This window comes from Pyrgilauda ruficollis, unplaced genomic scaffold (assembly GCF_017590135.1).
Source record: "Pyrgilauda ruficollis isolate IOZ18807 unplaced genomic scaffold, ASM1759013v1 scaffold13, whole genome shotgun sequence".
NCBI lineage: Eukaryota > Metazoa > Chordata > Aves > Passeriformes > Passeridae > Pyrgilauda > Pyrgilauda ruficollis.
This window is the reverse complement of record NW_024511432.1, coordinates 11730384-11749485: the sequence shown is the minus strand read 5'-3', so window position 1 is coordinate 11749485 and position 19102 is coordinate 11730384. Positions and strand designations below refer to the sequence as shown.

Here is a 19102-nt window from a genome sequence, read left to right as displayed (position 1 = left end):
TGGTTTATGTGGTTGGAAAGTCCATCTGGAGTGAGCAGAGGTGGCTGTTATGCTGGAGAGCAAACAATAGTCAGTGGTCACCTAACTGCTGCATTTGCTGTTCACACTGCTGCTTGTGTGGTAAGTGCCATCATTAACTATGAAAGGCACATCCTTTATTCCTTAATGTGTAGGTGTGTTAAATTCTTGCTGTCCACAACAGGGCATATTCAGGAAGAAAATTGCCATCCCTGTGAGTTTGGTAGCAAAGCTTGCTTCTTTCCAATTGCTGGATATGTGTTCAGTCTAATGCTTCTGCAGAGCTGTTGCTTCAGCAAGACAGAATGTCTTCCTATTTCCAGTTACTGTTCATTAACAAAGGAATATTTTAGTCTAAATTTAGATGACCTCTGTTAAAAACAGAAGAAAACAGAAATGGATCCAAGTGCCTGATAGTGACTATTTGTATGCAGGGATATTAGACCAGGAGCATAGCCAGGCAATTAAATGTTCATGGAATTTATTCTGGACTTTGTGGTAATAAAAAGCTGTTACAGAGAAGCCTTTGTATGCATGTGAGTGAGCTGTCATAAATTAGCCAAGATATTTTGTGCACTGAATGTTCTTTTTGTACTTTGTATTTCTGTATTAGTTGAGTATCTTGGAAACCTCTTCAACTTGAATTTCAGGACAGATACCTAACTGCAGAACAGTTCTATTTGCTTTGGAAGTCTGTTTGAAATACATAGGCAGGGCATTGGGTTTGTATTTTATTCTAAAAACCAGTTACCATGACAAAGAATTATGAGTCCAGAGGATCTCCGGCCCTTGTAAAAAAATCTCAGATAATTCACATTTTTAGATCTAATCCGAGTTGGTTTGAATTACAGTTTCCTTTATCTTTATTGGGTAGTATTTTTTGCATGTGAATACAGCATCAATATTTTGTATATCTTCATAAGTAACATCCTAATCACCAGCTTGGCACTTTGCAGGGTTCATAAGGATTTCTAGTGGCAGACTAGAAGGAGAAAGAAACATGCATGTAAATAAATGTGTCAAAATGGCAATTTGGTCTGTCAGAATACATTGTTTTTCAGCAGCTTTGGAATTACTTGCAAACACTTCAGCTGATAAACTAGAATTCTGTGGAAATATCAGTATAAAAAAAGAGAGTAAGTTGAATTAGGATTAGCTGTTTAAAACAGTTTAGAAAAATTTGCAAGAGTAGAATTTGAGTGGGAAGCTAATATTTGGTATAGACCTGCTTGTTTTGAATCAGTTTGTAGCTGCTGTGCTTGCAGGCCCTGCCTGTTGTGTCTGCCTGTGGTTTAGGGCTGGACTGGGGGCTGGCTGAGGTAAGGCACATCTCTGATTTATGTATCAGTGAACTTGGCTTGTCAGGATGCTTCAAGGCCTTTACCTGTGTAAAGAAGGGAGTAAATGACAGCAGCTTCTTGCTGAAAAGGGTAAGAAAAGCTTCTGAATAGCTTAGAGCCAGTGCACAATGGCATTCACTGAGTTCCAGCCCTTGAATTGAAGCATATGCTTTAGTATGTTTTAAGATTTCACTGTTAAGGGGAATGTTTAACTGCTCTTAAATCTGTGCAGCTTTTCAAAATAAAATCCAAATTTATTCTGTTTTTTAGGAGTCAGCTGTGGTTCTGGCATTCTGTAATAGAATAATTTTTTAAGTTTGTTCTCATCATAAATTTTTCAAAGTATTTTTTTCACTTTTCAAAGCCTGAGGAGATGTTAAGAGTAATGAAAATTGAGAATTGTTTATTTTATAACTATTGAAGAAGTCCTCAAATTCAGTTGTTTTTTTTAATTATCAACACTGTTCTTGGCTATAATTCAGGTTCTGTGCATTCATTTGGGTGTAGGCAGATAAGTTATTTTGACAGTGGAGTGCTGTTTCTCAGGAGCTGCATGGGTCCCATTATTTGTGACATGACAATTATTTGTGTGGGTGTAGCATTGCTCATTCATCATTTGGGAAGGAAGAGTGTGGCTGTACTTCAAGGGGATGTGAAGCAAAGGTGGTTCACAGGTGATGTAGAAGCCAGGAGTACATTGCTGTGTACAATGAACTTTCCATTTGTGGCACTGTTAAACAATCTACAAGACAGCATCTCAGTACCCTTGTGTTCTACATATATATTAAATCTAGGCAAGTGTTGTGTTACCACACATAAGTTCTACTAAAAGCAATAGGAAGACAGCACAGTTATTGAAGCCCTAGTTCTACTTGTTCAGTAGATTTTTGAGGTTAGTCAGACTGTGTTTTTGTTCTGCAGTGCTTGTTCAGTTTTGTCTCTGTTGTTTTGGAACAAAAAGAAAAATTATTGTGCTGGGAAGGCCGGGGCTTGCCAAGGGTCAAAGCTTGCCTGGGATGTCGTGGACAATAAGAACTTGTGCTGCTCCTTCAGTAATAAAGGCTGGGCAAAGCAGAAAGAGTGAGGCAGGTGATTCTGTGACAGCAGATAAGGCTGGGATTGTGTTCTTCCCCTTGGTCTCACAAGAGAGATCTCATGGGCTGGTGTGAGAGTAAGAAGTAAGCTTAGAGTAAGAAGAGCTGCCAGCAGCAGGTGAGGGTTGGAGTCAGGGATTACTTGGGAGAATTCTCCTTGTTCCGTGGGACCACATGGGCTGCTTTTCCAAGGTTGCTGTGAGTCCTTGAAGGGCCACTCTGGCATGTGTGAAAGGTCATGCAGATGCAGCTTAGGGGAGGTGCTTGATGGTTGGAGAAATGCTGCAGCACCTCTAGAAAAGGGTAGGAGCAACTCCTGGGGAAGTGGCTTTTTGAACCGTACATGTGATGTGACATGTAGTCACAGAGTAATCCAGGCAAGGCCAGGATTTAGTGATATCCATAACGTATTTCATTACTGTAAGGTCAGATTTGACAGATCCAAATTGAATATAATAAAAATGTGCATATTTTATTTACTTCTGATTGAACAATTGTGTGACTTTTGTGTTCACTCTTGTTAAGGTCTTGGATCCAGAACAAAATCACAGTTTCACCGATCACTATCTAAACGTAGCCTTTGACCTGTCCCAAGTGCTTTTCATAGCTACAGCCAACACTACAGCTACAATCCCACCTGCCCTGCTGGACAGAATGGAGGTCATCCAGGTGCCAGGTAACACTGCAGTGCCTTTATTACATGCCTGTTGCAGGCCCTTAAACAAGTTTGGGGTGTTCTTGCTGAAAGGAAAGGTACCTCCTTAAGGAAAGCCTGCCAGGAATCGAGTGCATGGCTGGGGTCATTAAAAGGGACAAGGCAGGATGCCTCTGCTGTGGCCTCTGTCATGGGAATAGCATTTAGCATTGCACTCAGGAAAATTCAGTTCCAGGTCTGTGGTGATACATGGATACATTCTGTAATGATATTTTCCTTCACTGATTTGTTTTTCAGTTGGCTGATGCATCTTTTTAAGATTCCAATGGAGAAAGGGGTCTTTGAAATACTAAAATTCTCTTGTTGTTTGCATGGAGTTATGAATAGCCACAAAGGATCATAGCAACAGCCTTGTAAATTATAGCTGGGGGAGGTTTTTTCTTAAATTCAATCAGGTAGAATTGTAACAAATAAGATATTTGATTGTATTGTTTGGGTTTTTTTTTTTGGAGGATACACACAAGAAGAAAAAATTGAAATTGCACATAGACACTTGATTCCTAAACAGCTTGAACTACATGGTCTGACTCCACAGCAAATACAGATTCCCCAAGTAACCACTTTGGGCATAATTACCAGGTAAATCTGTTCATTGCTTTCAGTTTAAATGCCTTCTTTTATAAATCAGTTTATAAAGCGGTAATACAAAAATATCTTAATAAGTATTGTCCTTAATAGCTTCAGCAGTTCAACAGTTGGTAGCTTATGGAATTGCTCTTTCCCTGGCTCTTGCCTTCTCTAGAGAGCATCCTTTCTGTAGAGAATTCCTTCTCTTGCTCTCCAGGTGTGGCTCACAGTCCGTTGTGCTGACACAATTGCCGAGGCCCTGGGAATAAACAGGAACACCTGGGGCTGGTGTGGCTCCACTGTGTGAAGCCATGGCAGCAGACAACATGTAGTTTTAAAGAACCAAGTTATAGTTCTGTCATTTTCATACAAAAAATGGAAATTACACTTCCTTTTTTTCCTTGTCACTTGATGGATACATTTGTTTAGATTTAGAATTAGGTTTAAAAAATTAAAATACAGGGTTTTTAAATAGCTTCTATTCATTAGAACTGGGGTTTTTGTTAGACATGACAGCAAATGTATTGATCAAAACATCTTTTGAACTTGAAACTAGCTCATTTCCAATGGAAAAAGTGTACTGATTCAATGAATTGAAGTATTTTACGGCCAGTATTTTGGCTGTTTTGTGTAGTGTTATTGCCTGGTGCTTCTTTTTAGTTTATAGACTAAAACAACATATTATTTTATGGCTCAGCTTCCAGTGAGCTATATATTTTAAGTTTTAAAATAATTCTTCCTTTTAATTTTTGTGTCCAAGAAGAGCTCAGTGCTATTGGACATTGCTTAGCATTTCATGAAGGTTTGGCACCAGCTGTTAGTCCTGTCTTCCCACTCAGTCATTCGTCTACAATTTCATCAGCAGCCACAATTATTTTGATAAAAACAAATTATTTTTTCCTATGTACCAGAGTAGTCCAAGCTTTTGGTACGTTTCCCATGCCATTTTGTGTGCCTGTGTGCTTAGTAAGGAGTGTGTTTCCATTGCAAAGAGCTCTCTCTTGCAAAGCCCAGCCCAGCTGTTGTCTCTCACAGGTACACGAGGGAGGCAGGAGTGCGGGCCCTGGATCGGAAGCTGGGAGCCATTTGCAGAGCAGTGGCTGTGAAAGTGGCAGAAGGGCAGCACAAAGAAGCAAAGCCAGATCGTGCTGAGGTGGGGGAAGGAGAAGGTGTGTATCTTCGGCATGTTTTGTTAAAAAGGTAGCTTCTAATGTAGCAACTTTTTCTCCTATTTTATTCTTCTTTAAGGACTCTTGTTTTCAGAAGCCTGGCAGATAGTGTGACATTATTATTATGTGCAGTTTTACTGCTGAATTATGACTTAGGACATAAGCTGAGTAGTTTCAGCCTGCTGAGTTGGTAATTGACAAGTTCAGTGCATCTGTTTTATGTCTTAGGGATGCAGTTATGATTTGTGTATGTCTTCCTAGGGTTTTTTTTATGCGAATCTTTCGCTTCTTTAAGCACAGCTGTAGTTCCTGCTAGCTCAGAACTCAATCTGGTTATTTCGTTGTCCACTAAAAAAATTGTCTGCTTGAAGGGCTCTGAAATTAGAATTGTTTTATGTGCCTTTAAGACCATGCTTATTCAAAGTCTCTCGGAGCTTTGGTAAAGTCGCAGCCTTGGTTACTCTGGTCTTGTTTCCCATGTGTACAAACAGTGTTTTATCATTTCCAGTCATCAAACAGACTGAAAAGAAACTAAATACAAAACTCTCAAACAGCAAAAATACCCAGGTAACTGCTTCACCAGTAAAGGTAGGTCTCTTTCTAGTCTGAAAATGGGAGAGGGAAGGATGAAGTGAGTTGAGTGTTCTAGGATCACTGTAATGTCTGTGAAAACTGTAATATGAGAACATTGAATTTGGCAGTGTTTGCCTAAGCAGGTTCAGCTTGGATTTCTCTGAATGTTTGGCTTAAAGGCAGTGAGCTCTCACAGTAGCAGTGACTGAATCCATCAGCGATCCTCCAATTTAAATCATCCCATCTACATTAAAAGGCAGAGGTTTTAAGACATTTACCAATGGTTTTCTTTTTATATTATGTGTGTGTTCTCTACCTTCTGTGCTCTGATGGACTTTGTGAAGTCAAACACTGACTTGTTGATGCTTCTGTGATTGTGACTGCTGAGCCTTTGGCTGTGCTGGCCCAGCTCACCAGCACCAGGCGGTATCAGGCGTCCTGGCTACTGCACCTTCTGGATGGTAATTTTGACAAGTCATATTTGCAAAGTAGGTAGCTGTGTCTAAAATGTGTTTCAGAGGTCTAGTGCAGCTGCTGAATAAAAAGAGATGTTCTGCTCTTCAAGCATTCTGGTAAAATAGACAAGAGATAGGTCAGAGCACAACTCATGGTACTGTAAGAAGAAACACTTTATTATTAAGGCGAGTAACAAAAAAGAACTGTATTAGACATCTCAGTCCAGTGAGAGAGTTATTTACCATGTTAAAATTAGCACTGTGCTTGTGACTGAGGTATTTACACTGTTAAAATTATACACTGTTAAAATTAGTTCTGGGCTTGCAACTTACCAAAGCTAAGTGAAAATAGCAGCCCAAGTGCTTTAAAAGGGAACAAAATGCTGGCATTTTTGGTTGACCCAGTTTGGAGTTCAGAAAGAAATGAGCTGTGAAGAGTTGCCTTTGTACTTCTGAAGTGAAAACTGTCCATAAGAAACAGCTGTATTAATAAAAGGGAATCTGAGGGACAGGTGTCTCTACAGTGAAACTTTGCTGTTATAAAGACTTGTACAGAATGGTGCAGTCTACAAAGTGTTTTTTATTATGCACTAATACTGTGCTTACACCCTGGTGTGTTTTTACAGTGTCACTTGCTGGGAGTGTATGAGAGTAGGAGCCTTTTAAAAAATACTTTTGTTTTCATTCTGTCTGTTGGAAACAAGTAAGTGTTCAAAACAAAGCTTGTAAATATCTCCAAATACTTGCAAGTTGATGCAAATAATAGGACTTGTAGTCTAAATTGGTTTCTTTGGCATTTTTTCTCCTGTTGATTAGTGAACATTTGTGCAGTTGTGCATCATGGTGTTGAATTTTTATATCATATAATGAATTACTTTGGAAGATTAGTTAATCAAGTTCTCATCCCTTAGTAGTTTCATTTAGAATTATTTCTTGATTTTTTTTTTTCTTTTTCTCTATAAAAATACCTAGAAGTCATTTTTGCTTCCTCCATGTGTGTGTTGCTGATGTGAGACTGAGACTCTGCAGTTAGTGCATTGGTATGCCTTGAGCTGTGACTAGGAGAGGGCAGAGTGCAGGCTTGCCTTGCTTGCTAAAACATAATTTATACCTGGGCCAGAGCATGGCCAAATCCTGCCATGGTGCCTGTAGTGTTTATTCAGCTGAGTGCCTCTGGCTGGTGGGTTGTAGTAAGAGTTAAGGACACTAGGTGGTAGAATCACAGGCTTTCCACCATTCCATTGATTGAATCAGATGATTAACTCCAGGGAGAGCACCTGTTTTCAAGGCTTTGTAAAGATGAGGCTTTTGCCACTGTTTGGCAGTGGGCTCTGGGGAGGGAGGGCACTCCTAGCAGAGCTGGAGACTCTCTCAGGCTGGGTTCAGCACTTCCCAGCAATGCACCACTGAAATGCACGGGCAGCTCGTGGTGCCTTCCTTGCTCCTCTGATTCCTGAACTTTCTGGAGAAGTTGGTGAGTGCAGGAATGTTGGTTTGTGTCAGTTGTTGAGTTTGCACAGGGAAGTTCAGCATTTTTCAGAGCTCTCTGAGGAGTCGTCCCTGTGTACAGCAGTGCTATCTGATACTTCATGGAAACACTATCTCAGATTTATGAGACACTCCTCGAGTGTTTTGACACTACAAGAAATTCTAGGAGTCACAAAAATATGTGAAACTCTCCTTCCTATTTTAGTGCAACTGCCTTGAGAATACAATGCAGCAACTGTGCACTAAGGTATCCTATCATGGTACAGTAGTTGAAATCCAGAGTAAAAAACAATTTGTCTAATTCAGACTCAAAGGGAGATTTAGGACAGGTAATATTTCATAACTAAAAGTGATGAAATGAGGATTGTATTTATGTTGAAACCAAGGCTTTAAACATACTTAAAATTTCCATAACCCAGCAGTACAGAGCAGTTTGTTACACTCCTTGTGGATGAAACACTTGGTTTTAAACTAAATACAAGTTTGACCAAAGTGGTTAATGTGAACTGACATTTGGAATCTGCTGAGCATCAGTCCCAGGGTGGTGTGACTGCAGGTACTCAGGTCTGAGCTCTGCTGACCTTAGAGAGCTTCCAGCTCTGCAGACTGCAGTGTGGGCCTTTTTCTGAAATTTCTGAAAATTGCTTGGAATTACTTCTCTGTAGGAGGTCAAAAAGGCATAAGTGTTCTGAGAAGTTTGGCTTGAATATAAATTAATTTTTAAAGTGTTATTTTTTCCATGTTAATTTATCTTACGTATTCCTGCATGGACACCTCACCTTCAAGTGTTTCAAGTACACATTGTTATTGTAGGTCACAAATGATGGAATGTAGTTATTTTGTGGAAAGAACTTTTCTGATGCTGTGGGGGGAAATGCACATAGCATTAAATTTAAGCATGTAAGTAGGTGCAAACAGGATTAGGGTCCCAGGAAATTGTTCCCTTCCTAAAGAAACACTTCCTAAAAGTTTGGTGCATAAGATTTAAGTTTGACAGTGGAATGTTGCTTTTAGGGTGCAGTTTCATGTTATGGCTGGCTTTGAATGTGAACTGTTGTCAGCAAAAGCAATCCCATCCTTCTCTACCTAAATGCAGTTTTTGGAGGGGGGTTTAGTTTGGAGGGGCTAAAAGAATTCTGAGTCTATCTGTTGTGTGCTGAAGCATCTGCTGCTAAGTCAGATGAGAAAGAAAGAATGTTATTATCCCTTTAATTGCCCACAGACTCGAAACCTTGTCCATCATACTGATGTTCCTTTTTATGTCTCTTTGTAGCAATTTGGCAAATCAGTATGTGTTATGTTAAAAACTACTTTAAAATGTTAGGCTTCTATTTTTCTATCTTGGTCAGTAAGTATGGCTAGAAATCTTTGGGTTTAAGACTTGTGTTGGTAGTGCTTAATTTAAATCTGTTCTATGAGGAGATGAGAAATTGCTACATGTTGAGGAAGTTTTAGACTTTTGTATTATTTTCATTACATCTGTAGAAGGTAGGAGTCTTACTTTTTTAAATCTTTGTGCCATGAAATGTCTATTAAGAGTAAATATTTAATTACATTTAATAGTTCATTGTCAGTATGTTTTCTTAGGAGTCTGTTTTATTACAAATACATTATTTACGTGTGAGACTTTATTTTATTTTGGGAACTTGCAAAGACAGATTCCTGAAGAACATTGTGATCTTTGAGTAGCTGCAGATTCTGCTTGGAAAATTTTACAAACAATCTTTTTTTGGTTGGTTGTTTTTTGAACTTATTTTTGGCCACTTGGGGAGGGCTATGTGTTGTTTATTTTTAGTATTACAGTTTTTAAATGTTAAAACAGCTCAATACCAGGCTGCTTTTGTGTAAGCAGACATGTAATAGCAGAGCAGGAGGTACTTCCTCTGGTGCAGTTTGGAGCTCTGCTAAGGGCACTTTTTGACCTTTTAGTTTATTTTGCCAACTTGTCTCAAACTGTAAGATGATTAAGCTGCTGTCCTAACGAGAAGTTCTGTTTCTGGAAACCTGAATTGAAGTGTCTTGTTTTAGATAAATATGCCATTTAGCTTGTACTGTGGTTTATGGCTGTTAGTCTGGGGTAGGTAAGGAACACAATTTGTCATTGTTAGTGGAAATCTTAATTGCTTGTGTCTGTATAGATTCCTCATAGTCAGCACCTGTTTAAAGATGATAAACGAAGATGGCTTTTTCCTTCAAAGAAAAAGTTAGAGTTTGTAATTACATGTTGGGACCTCACTGTATGCTTTTCCAGAAAATTAGATAATGCCAGAATTTAGTTTAACATTTTTAGAAAAAGTCTGGAGTTTGTTATTGTTACAGATCATAAAACAGGATCTACTCATTAGATCAGATAAAGTCAGAGAAGAGAGTTTCTGGTTCTTTTAATGGGGCAGGCAGCCTCAAATTCCCTGATTTGTTTATGAGGAGTTTCTCTTCTGCTGTATACAGAGCTAGGTGAAATAAATACATTTGTGTTTGTTAGGCAGTAAAATCTTGGTATAGAACAAAAGCAGCTGGTTTTAAACTAAATTTTGTTTTGAAATCTGGATTGCATCTCAGATTATCAAATAGTGTTGAAATTGCAGTCTGAATTGCAAGAATAGCATGCAAGGTCAGGTTTCCTAGACTTGCCAGTATTTATGTCTTTGAATTTATTATGTACAAAAATAGTAGTTTAACAAAAGCAGAGAGACATGCTGGAACAACAGCAGGCATCTGACTAAGGCAGTGTTTGCAGTAAAGGAATGGGATTTAGCCTTGGAGCAGTGAGTTGTACAATGCAAAGATCAGGGGCTGTTGGATAGGAACTGTTAGACTGGAGTCCTGAGTGAAAGCTGAGTTGCTGCTGTCATGTTAACAGTGATGTGGAATGTTTTCCTTGATGCTCTGTTAAGGCATTAGTGAGAATTGCACAGTCACAAAATTATCTGTAAAAAGGCCTTTATGTATCAGGATTAGTAACAGGAAAGTTTGTATCTTGTGAAGGGAGACATCCTCATTCATCCCTTCTGAGAATTGCTTTTGCACCACTGACCACCTCTTCACGTTATGGTAAATAGATCAGTGATTTTTGTTTTTCTGTACTGGTTTGAACTCTTGGATCTTCAGTTACTGTGCATGCATTGATGTGCAGAGGAAGAACCAGAAAGCTCCTTTTCAAACTAAAATTAGAAAGAATTCAAAGAAAGTAAACAACCCATATTTGGATCCAAAATATGGTGCAGGAGTCCTGAAGCTCAGTGTACACTGCTGTGTAATACAGACTTCAGATGTGTGTTAGGCTGGGGTTTGGGTGGGAAGAAAAGTCTTCACTCTGTGTGTGCAGGACAGCCTCAGGGCAGGGAGGCACTGCCCTGAGAGAGTGCCACAGAGCCTTAGGAACAGCTGGATTGTCCAAGCATTCTTCATTTCTCTGATAGGTGTTTCACTAAAACACTGCTTAGGGCTCTTGAGAAATGCTGATCAGCCCCTTGCACCTGGATCAGATTCTGTGGGGAAGTGATTCCCTGCTTGCATTGTCCCTCTGCTCCCAGGCCCTGGGTACCTGTGCAGTGTCAGTCTCTGCCAGGGACTGCCAGTTCTTGAGCTCAGTCGTGCAAACAGCTCCTCTGCAGGCTGGGTGTGAGACTTTGGCCATGGACATGGTTCCCATTACAGTTTACTTCTGTATGAAAAGAGAAATCAGAAATTCGAAGGCAATTCTGCTGAGGAAGGCACTGTGCAGGTAAGAATCCACTCACGCTGTGAGTGAAGGAAGGGAAGAGCCCCTTCTGAACCCATAACTGTTGCTTCAATTGTGTGGTCCCTCCTAGGTGACACTTGAGTATATTGCATTCAAAAGTGTCAGGCTGCTGGGAGTTTATAGCCCTTCCTGAAGAGTGTACCATGCCTGTAGGTATTTCTGAAAATGTCTGGTAACTGGACCTTGGAGGAGTTTTTTGCTGCTACTGGTTATTGAGCATGGCACCTTAGCAATATCTCCTTCAACAAAGAAAAGAACAGAGCCTCTGTGTGTGTAGTATTTCAAGACAAAAGCCACAGGTTGTTACACCAAAACTGAGGTTTTTCCACTGAACAAGGCCTGTAGGTGTTGTGTTCTGAGCTGGCTGTTGAACAGACAGGAGATGTCAGTTTTGTGAGTTAAGCAGCCTGAGTAGTTGGAAGGTGTCCCTGTGTGTGGTGGGGAGTTGGGCTGATCTTTAAGCTCCCTTCCAACCCAAACCCTTCTGTGATTGAGCAAAGCCATAAAAGTCATAGAAGACAGAAATCAACCTGAGAAGTGTCACATCAGAGCCCGTGCTGCAAGTGCTGCCCTGGAGGTGCTCTCTGCTGGGGCACAGTTGTAAACACTCCAGAAAAGAACAGGAGCTCCTGCACTGTCAGAATTGCCCTGTTCAGCTGCACATTCTGTGTTACACCACACTGCACATGATTCCTCCTGCAGGGATAAACCCTTCCCTGGGAGGGTGGGCAGGCCCTGGCACAGGCTGCCAGAGAAGCTGTGGCTGCCCCATCCCTTGAAAGTGTCCAAGGTCAGGTTGGATGTGGCCTGGAGCAACCTGGGATGGTGGAAGGTGTCCCTGCAAGACCTTAAAGCAAGATCAGTTTTAAGGTCCTTTACAGCCCAAACTATTCTGATTCTGTGAAATACTGGTTTTCTGCACAAATCTGGTGAAAAATGTAAAGTCTTAAATGAGCCTAATGTGTTTTGCTATTTGAATTAATTTAAAATGCACTTAAGCTGATGAGTTTCAACTCTGTCAGTGCTCTAGATTTCATTTTATCTTTGATGAACAGTTAGAACATATTTAGGCTTAATAATTACATTTCATGCCATATTATCTTTAATTTGACAAGATTTTTGTGAGAGACGGTTTGAGCACATTTTCCTGAACTTACTGAGCATTTCATTGCATGTTTTATTTTTCCCTGTCACGATTTTAAAAAAATTCCTCTGCCTAGGAAAGACCATTACAAATCCTAAATTAGATTTTCTTCCCTTAGATTGCAAAGAACACGTCGCAGAAGATGCCAAACCAGAATCCATCAGTGACACAGCTGACCTGGCTCTGCCACCTGAAATGCCAATTTTAATTGATTTCCATGCTCTGAAAGATATCCTGGGGCCCCCCATGTACGACATGGAGGTAACATCCTCATTTGTTTCTGTTTGATGCTGTTTCTGGCTGATATGATTATTGCTATTGACTGAGTTTATACAATGTTAACAACTTCAAAATAAGTTAATAACAGCACTGTGTTTCTTTATGTTCCACCAAGTGTGTTTTCACCTAAAGAAATTTCTCTTTTCTTTTAATTCATGGTACATAAATGACATAATGCCCTGGCTTTTCTGTTAGCAAAGGTTCCTGCAGCAGTGCTGAAGAATGTGGTGGTGTTTTTTCAGTTTGAAACAATTTTGCTTTTGTTTGGGGGATGTTTGGTGGTCTTGGGAAAGAAGCCAAAAGTAGAACCCAGGAATCCTGTCTCTGCAGCAGCTGTGCTAAGGACTGCTCCTCATACCTCCTTAAAGCCAGGCAGCATTTTTGGGTATTAAAACCACTCCAGTTTGCACCAGAAGTTCTCAGACATTCTTTAGGTTAATGTGACTCTTAGCTATTAAAATGTTTTATGATCAGTCAGGCACCTCCAGCTCTCCTCCTCAATAGGCATGTTTCAGATTTTTTGCTTTCCTCCATCTGTATTTTGCTCTGTTCTATGGAAATGCCATCAGTTAAAGTAGTTTGTTAGTTTGGGATTCTCATTTCACCAGTGACACTGTTATCTGTTTCTGGGAACTTTCCTCTTACAATTATTTTCTCCTAAATAAGAGGACCAGACTTCCAGTGGGACTTGAAGAACAAAAAAGGGGCAAGGTGATTGGGATAGTAGGAGAAAGTGAATGTTTGTTAAGGAATGAATCAGTTTTTAGACCTGCACTGAGGCTTTTGGATATGAAGATTTTATCATGGAAGAGATTCTTAAGGAACAGACAGAAATGAGGAAACAAACTGAAAGGAGACAGTGCCATTGGTTTGACACAGGATGGTGGTGAGAACACTGGGACAGTGGGAGGCAGGGAAGAGAAATGACCAACAGCCTGGTGCCTCTGGGCTGAGGGCATTCACATGGGTTCTTTGGTGACCTATTTTTTTACTTTCAGAAATTAGAAGAATTTATTCTTTAGGCAAATGACTGAATTGTCAGCAACTTACATTTGCTCTTTCCAACTCTCAGAAGCCTCTGTACCCAGCAGGAAGGTGACACAAATGTAAGAATTCAGTGCTAATATGGGATTTTTCTTAGGTGTTCCACCTGGTGTTAGTTTTGTTTCTGGAGTTGATTATTCATTTAAATTTGGTAGTGTGGCTCTGTTGGAAAATAATTTCTGCTATTTTGTCTTTCTTCTGTAGGATTAAGTAATCAAAGTGAGGTTCTTAATTTCAAGTGTACAAATACAGGAGTGCAAGCTGGGGATTATCTTTTGTGAGTTTTTGTTTATTTGTTGTGGGGTCCACAATAGATGCTGTAAATTTGCAGATAAAGATTTCATGGATCTGCTGGCCTCTAAACTGAAATAAGACTGATTGAAGCTTGTGACTTCTGTTTCAAAAGGTTTTTTTAATATTTCCATATTTAGAAGGCAAATTTAGTGCATAACTAGAAGTAGAGATGAATCCACACAGATCAGTTCCCCAAGCAGCCCAGGATTTCTTTTCATGTACTATTTGCTGTATTGATTGAGTGAATATTTTTCAGTACACACTTTGGTTTTTTCCATGTAAATTGTTCAGATAACAACATAACTCCTATTTTAAGGAATTTTCCCAACTAATGTGTTATTCCTTAGAATTTTCTCAAGTTCCCCCAAGGTTCTTTGGAGGAGCAGAGTTTCTGCAGGAGCAGAACACAGCTTGGCTGCTGTGGGTTCTGCTCTGGAGTCACAGGCTGGGTCTCCTCTCTGGGTCTGGCCTGAGAGCTTCACCCTGCGCCTGCATTTTGCCATTTATCAGCAGCTGAAACAAAGACACCATGAGGCAGCCACTGTGTCAGTACCTGCATGAGGCTGAGCAAATGGAACTGAAAACATGACATGACTTAATTGATCTGTTGTCCTTCAGGGAATTCCTGACCCAGGGATTCATCTTTCACCTTTCCAGGGCATTGCTTGGCTATTGTCTGCACAGCTCTCCCAGCAGGAAGATGTGACAGAATATTCAGCTCCTACTTGCTGGATTAATTCATTTATCACAAATAAATAATCTATGTGTCTCCCTGCAGAACAAACGTTGGAATTAATCACAGAGTGAGGCTTTGAAATAATAATCTCATCAGTTTAAATTGCAGAAGATTTAATGAAATTGCAGAAGATTTAATGAAATCAGCACAGCACACTTCTGGGGGAAAGGGTTTCTAACATACCCAGTGGGTTTATAACAAACTATTTGTATTTTTGGCTTGGATTTTAGTTGGTGTTTTAGAGGTTTTTTCAGCTTTTTTTTTCTTTGAACCCTTAATTCTGCTCAAGTAGCAAAGGTTGTTGGCACCACAGGAAAGCCCATCAGGATTGGTTATACCCTCATAACTTGAGTGAAGTTGAAGGGACAGAAGCTGCAGGTCAGGGAAATTGCCTGTTCTAGGAAATGAAAGTGCAGATGCCATAAAAGAATGGCTCTGTTTCGTGGGGCACACACAATTCCAATCAGGGAAAAAATCAGGGTGTCTTTCAGAAGCAAAACCTGTACAAAGTACAGGTTTAGATTGGCATTTTTATTCTGGGAAATCCTCCTCCCTCTGAGGGAAACCACTGTTGATGTGCTTTGCCAGCAGTGATTTGCCAGGGAATGAATCAGAAGAGAAGAAAAAAAGGTGGTACAGCCAGGCTGGGAGAACTTGTGGAAGGAAAGCAAATGTGCTAAAGGCCAGCAAGTGACTGAACTGGTGCTCATCTTCCCATTGTCAGTCAGGGACTTAGCAGCTTCTTGTCCATTGCACTGACTTGGTGTAGCTCCAAAACTGCAGATAACCTGAAATACTCTAAAATAAGTGACTATGCTGAATGATAAGACTTAAATTTTTCAGTATCCAGGCAGCTAAAATGCATCTGACAATATGTTCATGTACTCAGGGTACAGCTAAATCACAGCTGGTTTGGTCTCATCTACAAAAATTTTCAAACCCCAAGACTCCATTGGTCAGCCATCACCAGCCATCAGCTGATTCCAATGGTCATTTTTAATTGAGCTTGTTTAGAAAGTGTAAGAAAGGATTTATTCTAATATAAATTCATCTGACTTTTGGTGGGAAGAAATTACTCAGAGGTGCCATGAGCAGTTAGTCTTGGGGGGCTCCCTGTAACACTTTGTGGCTGTCTCATGTAGTCCAGGGTGATTTTCTCTGAGTATTGGGGGTTCTGTAGCTCTGGCTGTGTTTGGGGGTTTCCAAGGGGTTTTCTGCAGCCAGATCTCAAAGCTGCCAGGGCATTTGCCACGTGTGCCTGTCAGCAGGCTCAGTAAAGGCTCAGCTGAGGAGGTTGCAGCAGGGGTGGTCCAGTCTCTCTCCAGGACAGCAGGAGAGGTTGCCTGGCTTTGGAGGCACCAGGTAATGCAAGGAACAATGGTCCAAAGGTGATCAGCACCTACTACACAGGCAGGTTCTCTTATCTAATCTCAACTGACTTGTGAAAGCAGGAGGAGGTACCTGACTAGTCTGAGGATAGAGGAGGGAGCCTGTGCTGAGTCTATAGAACCATTTGGGTTTTGATTTGTTGTCCCATTTGCTCTGTTCTGCCCCATAGCTCTCAAACAGTCTCTAAACTGTTTCCAGGTGATCCAGAGTACAGTCTAAAAAAACTGAAACAAAACCCCCAAATCAATAAACCTTGTTGATGGCTGCTTTGGGCTGAGAGAGGGTGTGGACAGTTAATTGTGTTTATCTCACCTTTAATGTTTGAAACCATGATGATCAAAAATTGCATTGTCTCCAGTGCAAAGGGGAATGTTCCAGCACTGTTGGACTTCAGTGTGACCAGGATGAACTGACTTCGTTAACCTGAGCTACTAAGTGGTTACTAAAATGATCAATCACTGTAACTAATAACACATAGGGAATGGATATAGGAACTGGTGTTAGCAAGGATGAAAATGCTTGGTGAGGTATTTTGATACCATAAAAGTGAAACACACAGTTCTGTACAATTTTCTTAAATGCAAGAAAGAGTCTTTTTACCCTGATCATGCTAATGAAAGCAAATGGCAGGATGCTGATGCCAGTGCACAGGTTAGGGAGAGCCCCAGGAGAACCAGGAGGAGGGGCTGTGTGGCTTCCTTGGCTTTGGCTGCCAGGGTAGCTGCTGATTGCTTGGCTGCCCCTAAAGGGGCTCTGTCAGGTGTCCCCTCTGCCTGGCCTGGGAACACGTTCACGTTTCTGCTGTTCCAAAGTGTAAATGTCTGCAGGGAACAACATCAGGAGCTTGGCTGGCCACAGCTCAGGCAGTGCCACCACCTTTCAAAAGGCTTGTAGGGAACACCAGGGAGCAAAACTGGCTTTGTCACAGGAGTAATAGTCAGGGCAAACACACTCCAGCAGATGGGTTAAGTCACATAAACATTCAGTCAGGATTGACTGAATACTTAAAGTCCTTTGAAGAGAAAGATTCTCATGGTGTTTTGGGGGCACAGAAGGTTTCAAGAATGACACGCCAGGATGTTTGCCATGGCCTTAAGCTAAGCTGCCAGATACAGCTCCTGCTGTGTAATTAGTGTTTACACATATCCAGAACTACTGCTGCATTAAATAATAAACTAAAATATAAGAGGTCAGACACTTGGCTTAACTTTAGTGTTTTGATGGGTACAGTTGTTTCAAAGCCAACTATTGAATTGTTTTTGCAAATTTTTAATGGCTGTTTCCTAAACCGCTTCCCGTGTTTCCCCTCAGGTGTCTGAGCGCCTCAACCAGCCCGGGGTGGCCATAGGGCTGGCCTGGACGCCGCTGGGAGGGGAGATCATGTTTGTGGAAGCCAGCAGGATGGACGGGGAGGGCCAGCTGACGCTGACCGGCCAGCTGGGGGACGTCATGAAGGAGTCGGCTCACCTGGCCATCAGCTGGCTGCGCAGCAACGCCAAGAGATACCAGCTCACCAACGGTGAGGGGACGCTGCGGGAGCTGCTGCTGCCACCCTGCTGAGTAACCCTGGCATTACTGGCGTGGGCGTGTAACACAGAAAGGGTTTCAGCCATCAGTGCTACCCTGAAGATGAGATCGGCTCCAGAGTGCCTCTGGGTAGTTCTTTCCCAGTTGCTGCCAGGCCTGGGTGGTTGTGGCCTGGCAGAACACGAGTTGTGTCTCCCTGCCCTAGCCTGGAAGGTTGTGGGCAGCCTCAGTGCCAAGGTGCTTCTCCTTGGTTGTGGCAGACACTGCCTCTGACTCATTTTTACACTCAAGCTTTCCAGCAGTATTTTTATGATGGAGACAGATATGGAAGTCTAGCTTTTCTCTGACAGGTTCTCTTGAAAGGTTTTTTAGTCTAAGTTTTAGTATTTTGAGAAGGTTGGGTTTGTATGGCAGCTGTGGAACTGCAGTGCAGTAGGGCTGTGGACAAGAACATTTTAACAATTTTTTTGTCTGAACCTCCCAGGACTTGTAGAAATTTGCCTTCTAGATTGATCATCTGCTGATCAGGCAAATAATTGACCAATATCTTCCACTATTTGTGTAAGTTTAGATAGGTTAAAAACCAGAATGTAATTAACGTATGAAATGCTGCAGGCATTACCTGTGTGCATGTTTACCTCTTTGGTTTACACTCCGTGTACTCCATTACAGGTGAAAGGACATAAATAAGAGTGCCACTTGATTATAGTTGTGAGTTTCTGTCAAGTGTTCTCTGAATATTCACATTGATGGTTTGGGACATAAAAATTCTATGTGGAAATTCCTTGGTTTCCACATTAATCCCTACTCTCAATTTCTCAATGCAAATGCCAAGCTTATTGGTTATCATGTTACAGTTTTTTCTAGGAATCTGGATGTAGGAAAGCTCATTGGGATTTCTTTGTTGTTTTTTTTTTTTCCTAGGGCCTCTGCAATATTGTGTTGTTTTTTTCAGCCTACTGTTAGTAAATAGTGCCAAGGCTTTTAGTTCTTGGTGGGTTTTTAGAATAAAGACCAGGAACAAAATGGGTTTAGATTTTTAACATTCAAACCATTCTTTTTTTCCTTAAGCTTCTGGAAGTTTTGATCTCCTTGACAACACTGACATCCATCTGCACTTCCCAGCTGGAGCTGTCACAAAAGATGGACCATCTGCTGGTGTTACCATAGTAACCTGCCTTGCTTCACTCTTCAGTGGGCGGCTGGTGTGCTCAGATGTAGCCATGACAGGAGAAATTACATTAAGAGGCCTTGTTCTTCCAGTAAGCATCATTGGAGAAAAGAGCTAAGTTGTATTAATTCTCCCTATTTTGGATATAAAATCTGTTTATAGCCACTTAGAAAAGAGTGGATCCAGAGCCTTGCTGGATCATTCCTTAGCAGCAATGCAGTCTCTGCTGGTGCAGGTGGAAGAGGCCAGGCTGCTGCAGTGCTGCCCTACTCCTCTGCTTTGCTTTCCAAGCTAAAGCCAGCCTTGATGTGGCCTTTTGGGAAAATACATTAAAATGTCTACTTAGAAAGGAAACCT

General features: G+C 41.1%; 1 protein-coding gene across 1 annotated transcript in view; it reads left to right on the top strand.

Moving 5' to 3' along the window:
* The window catches only part of LONP2 (lon peptidase 2, peroxisomal), a 36771-nt gene that overhangs the window by 14847 nt on the left and 2822 nt on the right, over positions 1 to 19102 (top strand). Inside the window, exons 9-14 of the mRNA XM_041458688.1 lie at positions 2978 to 3128; positions 3620 to 3746; positions 4770 to 4903; positions 12424 to 12566; positions 17359 to 17566; positions 18646 to 18836. Coding sequence (XP_041314622.1) covers positions 2978 to 3128; positions 3620 to 3746; positions 4770 to 4903; positions 12424 to 12566; positions 17359 to 17566; positions 18646 to 18836 — 954 coding nt within the window. The remainder of the gene's footprint in view (positions 1 to 2977; positions 3129 to 3619; positions 3747 to 4769; positions 4904 to 12423; positions 12567 to 17358; positions 17567 to 18645; positions 18837 to 19102) is intronic.